Source organism: Oryctolagus cuniculus, chromosome 18 (genome assembly GCF_964237555.1).
Source record: "Oryctolagus cuniculus chromosome 18, mOryCun1.1, whole genome shotgun sequence".
NCBI classification, from domain to species: Eukaryota; Metazoa; Chordata; class Mammalia; order Lagomorpha; family Leporidae; genus Oryctolagus; species Oryctolagus cuniculus.
In genome coordinates, this window is record NC_091449.1 from 1735512 (window position 1) to 1740415 (window position 4904).

General features: G+C 45.8%; 1 protein-coding gene across 1 annotated transcript; it reads right to left on the reverse strand.

Annotated features, from left to right (window-relative positions):
* Window positions 1-1966: 1966 nt before the first annotated feature.
* On the reverse strand, window positions 1967-4165 carry LOC127486158 (ubiquitin carboxyl-terminal hydrolase 29-like). The gene has a single exon (XM_051829889.2). The coding sequence runs from the start codon at window positions 4163-4165 to the stop codon at window positions 1967-1969; it is 2199 nt and encodes a 732-aa protein (XP_051685849.2).
* Between the last annotated feature and the right edge of the window lie 739 nt (window positions 4166-4904).

Genomic DNA, 4904 nt, shown 5'->3' on the forward strand with positions numbered 1-4904 from the left:
CCAAAGTACGAACTAACCAATCAACCATGCCAACATTGAGAAGTACTGTTCCAAACATGAGTGAGTTCGCAAAGAACCCAACTGAAGTGTGACCAAGAGAAAATGATTGCTCATCACTATTTCCTCCCTCTTTCCCTCCATCCCTTCCTTTTTTTTTTAAAGGTTATTTGAAAGACAGGGGTCCAGAGAGAGAGAGAAAGAGACAGAGAGAGGTCTTCCACTTCCTGATTAATTCCCCAATGGCCACAATGGCTGGAGCTGGGCCAGTTTGAAGCCTGGAGCTTCATCTGAGTCTTCCAGGTGGGTGCAGGGGCAGAGAGACAGAGGAAGACAGAAAGATCTTCTTTCTGCTGATTCACTCCCCAAATGGCCACAAGAGTTGGGGTTAGGCCGAGCTGAAGTCAGGAGCCTGGAATTCCACCCAGGTTTCCCAATGTGCAGCAGGGACCTAAGCACTTGGGGCATCTTCTGCTTTTCCAGGCACATCTGCAGGGAGCTGGATTGGGAGTGGAGCAGCCAGAACTCTAGCTAGGTATATGGGATGCTAGCATTGCAGGCAGTGGCTTAACCTACTGTACCACAACACCGGCCCCATTTTACATAGTGTTTAATTATAAAACCACTTTTGCAGTTTTAATTTATTTATTCCAAAGGTAAAGTGATGTGTGCGAGGGACTAGAGGAAGGAAGAGAGGAGGGAGGGAAGGAGGGAGAGAGATGGATTGATCCTCTTTCTATTGATTCACTCCCCAGATGCCTACTGCTGCTGAGGCTGGGCCAGGCTGAAGCCAGGAGGCAGGACATCCATCCAGTTCTCTTACGTGGGTGGCAGGAACCCAAGTCCTGCAGCCAGTATCTACTGTCTCCCAGAATGTGTATTAGCAGGAAGCTGACTCAGAAGCAGAGGTGGCATTCAATCCCGGGAACTCCAAGAGGGGATGCAAACACCCCAAGCAGTGTCTTAACCCACTGAGCCACAGTGCCTGTCCTCATCATATCATTAACTGCATTGCTCATGTAAGCCTGAAGTTCTACCTTGCAGCTCCTGGGAGGATATGGAAATACAGTTGCTTGCTAGGTAGCAAATTGTTCCAGTGAGGAGTTACAAACACACGTGGAAGCCAGTTAATGGTACTTGCATTGTTTGGGTATTTATTTCAATAAGCTTACAAAACAGACATATGTGAGTTCAAGAAGCTTAAACTTATAATTAAAATCCTTTAAATAAATACACACACAGACACACACACACACAGACACACACACACACACCCCAGCAGCAGATTCAGCAAAATAAAACCTAGGTACTCTACAGACTATGATTGTGCTTCTCAAAAGTTCATGGGCATCATAATGTCCATCAGATTTCTGGTCCGCATTTGCAGTTTCTGAGTCAGTTGGATTGGAGAGGTCTCAAAATTGTCATTTCTGATCAGATCCTCTTTGCTGCTGTGACATTGATTGCACAGCAACACTTGGAAAACGACTGCATTAGAACATGACAAGTGCCATTTTAATCTTGTAGGAGAGAATCATGCAACCTAGCCTGAGTTATGTATGAGTCTTGTGGATCTTCCATCTTATTTTATATAAGACGATTTATTGATGTAAAAGGCACAACAGAGAGAACGAGAGCGATCTTTCATCCACTGGCTCACTCCCCAAATGGCCCCAACAGCCAGGGCTGGGCCATGCTGAAGCCAGGAGCCAGGAACTCCACTGTGGTCTCCCGCGTGTGTGGCAGAGGCTCAAGGACGCAGGCCGTCTTCTGTTGCTTTCCCGGGCACATTAGTAAGAATGCTGGATCAGAAGCAGAGGTATTGGACCTCAAACTGGCACTCCAGGATAGGCTACGTGCTTCCCAAGGGGTGGCTGAAGCAGCTGTGCCACTCCACCAGCCTGGCATTCGCACCACAAGACCAGCCCCTGATCTTTGTCCTGAGCTCCTTGTGTCTTCAGGAGCCCTCTTATTCTCCTGGAAGGAACACCTCTTCCTGTTGGCTGGTTAGCTGGGACTTCTCTGCCTTGCTCACAAGTGCCTCAAAAATGTCATTGTGCATGTAAAAAAAGATGTACCCACTGTGAAGCCTTGCCTCCTGCACCATGGCCTCTGGGATTTCTGCCACCCTCAGATCACTATACGTGAACCAGGCCTGCTTCTGAAAGTCATACACGTCGCTGATGTAATGGCCTGCACACGGGGAGTTCCCTATGTGGCTGATGACGCTGATCAGTCGGTAAGAATGAAGAGCATCTCCCATTTGCATGCTTCCTTTTGGTTCCTTGACCTTAGCTATGGTGCCCACGATGTCTTTGGTAACAGATTCGTGCAGCTGCTCAACCATGCCACTCAATCCTTCTGAAATCTTATGTTTTTCGTAGTCACAAAGATCTTTTGAAGACTCACTAACATGATCAAAATCTAACTCTACCAATGTACTGGTTTTCTCATCGTCCTTGGGTTCTGGATTTTCAGGCTCCTCTTGACAATAAACTTCTTCAAGTCCTCTGTCTGGGTTGTTTATAGGATTACTTTCATCTTCACAGATCATAAGAAGAGAGATGTCTCCCTGATCCATCACTGAGGCAGCTGCCAGCATCTCCATTTCTCTGACTTCCCTATCTCTTGCGTTGCCCAGTTTGGACTCCAGATTTGAGCCACTTGCTAGGTCACTCTGCTGCTGCTCCTTTGGCCTGGCTTGCCAAATTCTCTGAGGTGTGTTTTGTTCAGCATCTTCGTCTGGTGCAACATGCAGAACTGAAGAGTCACTGGATTGCCAGGTCAGCTTCACAGATGATGTGCATGGGCTGACTCTCTCAGAATTAACCTCTTGGGTGAGGTTCAGTACTTCGGGGTCCAACACAGGTGCATTACTATCCAAGGGAAGTGGTGGTCTGGTGTCTTCATTGCAATTAGAGGATAAACTCAAATATTTGGGAATAAGAACTTGTTGGTCATCCTTCATTAGCACGTAAGTGTCACTCAAACTGTAGCGTTTCAGATGAACAATGAAGACTCTGGGTAGCCTGCCAAATTTATGCATCACCACAGCCTTCTTGTGGTTACACATTTCACAGAGGCGCTCACATTCTTCTGTTGTAAAGAAAAGATCAAAACAATTTTGAAGGGACAAAGGGGATGCTTTTGGTTTTGGGTGTAGGTTGATGGAGATACAATTACCAGGCTCTATCACGACAACAACTTGACCACAGGCTTTGCAAATCACGTAGTCCTGCAATTCAAATTCAAAATTGGAAGCAACTGGACAAACAAACACTTTGGTGGCAGCATCACCAGCAAACAACTCTGGAGGTGAATTTTCATCTCCCGCCTCCCTCCTCGTTTTCCAAATGGTGTTTACTTTTTCAAAATCGCCTTTCAGCTGGTCTAAACACTGACATAAGAATTCATGAGCATCGTTCTGCATGTTGCCCGAGAATATTTCTGCAACAGCTGAGATAGCATTTTTAATATCTCTGAGTAGGTCTTGGCTAGTCTCTAGATTACAAATATCTTTCAAAGCAAGCAACATACTTAAAGGCATAATAAGCACGTCAGAAGGAATGTTCTCCCATGGAATACCTTGTCCTAGTAAGCCATCAGCAAATGATGGAATTGCATAGAGTGACTGTAAAATTGAGTTCATGTAACAGGTGTTTCCCAAATTGGGGAAGCCCTGCTGCAGTTGCTCTGGGTGAGAGTCAAGGCACAATTGGTCTTGATCGTGTTGTGGGTCGTCCTGGGCACGTTCTGGTACCGATGGCAATAGCAGACTTTTGTCAGACACACTCTGAGGAGAAAGAACAGTCTCATCCAGGGGAGAATTTCCAGGAGAGGCGGTCCTGAGGGAAGGTCCATGTTTCGAACTTCCATCCTTTGCTAGATCTTTCAAGGAATCTTTCTTGAATTTCTTGCTTGGCACACTCTCATTTTCTTCCAGGAAGCCTTCATCCGTATCTAGACTGGACGACAGTGTTGGTTTTCTCTTCCTATCTTTCTTTTCTGGTAACCCTTGTTTGGCAAGCATTGGCGATTTGCCCAGCAACTGCTGGGGGAACGTTGTTCCACTTCCTTCTTCTGTAGTGAAGGTCTCAGCACTTGGCACACGACATACATTGGAAGATGGAGTTTTGTCAGGCTCTGTGTACCCATTCATGCTCTCCATGACACCCCAATAACTTTCTGATTTAATGGGCCACTGATGTTTGTTCTGACGAATGATGTCCAGCAAGATCTGCAACCGTTCAGTATGTGTGCGAGAGAGTTTGCCAAGACACAGGTTTTTTTCCAGAAGGTCAGACACAGGCCATTTTGTCTTTCTCCATAATGTCTAAAACATTCTAGAATATTAATGTCTAGGGAAAAACCTCTTATCTATAGGTTTTCCACCTTGAAACATGAAAATCAGTTGAATATCCTTTTCCCTTTCCACTGTTTCTGTGATGGGTTCTTTCAACATACTAGGTCCAGTCCTCTTGTTCCACGTCTGCACAAAACCATGCACTTTGTGAGGGGATGTTCTTTGTTTACAAATACAACGCATGTACCCTAAAGAAAAAGACACACGGACATTTTAATAGAAATGTAGCTACAGTGGGGACTTGAGTAAATGCTGAGCATGCAAGCAGCCATTTCATGCAAGGAGTATGAAAACAGAATTAAGATGGTGAGCTTTTCATGAAAATTGAGGAGGGTAGGCGAAGAGAAACATGAAGAGAGAGACACAGCATAATGCAGACCCTCCGAGGTAGCACGTGAGGTTCAATTATTTGGGACTCTACCACCTGTGTGGAAACGTGCACTAGTTCTGGGCTCCTGGCTTTAGCCTGGCCCAGCCCTGATGGTTGCAGGCATTTGAGGACTGAACCAGTAGATGGAAGATCTCTCTCTCTGCCTTCCAAATG

What these genes read in the sequence shown, in the direction of transcription:
- LOC127486158 (XM_051829889.2), bottom strand. Translation starts at nt 4,165, where the DNA reads ATGGAGAGCATGAATGGGTACACAGAGCCTGACAAAACTCCATCTTCC.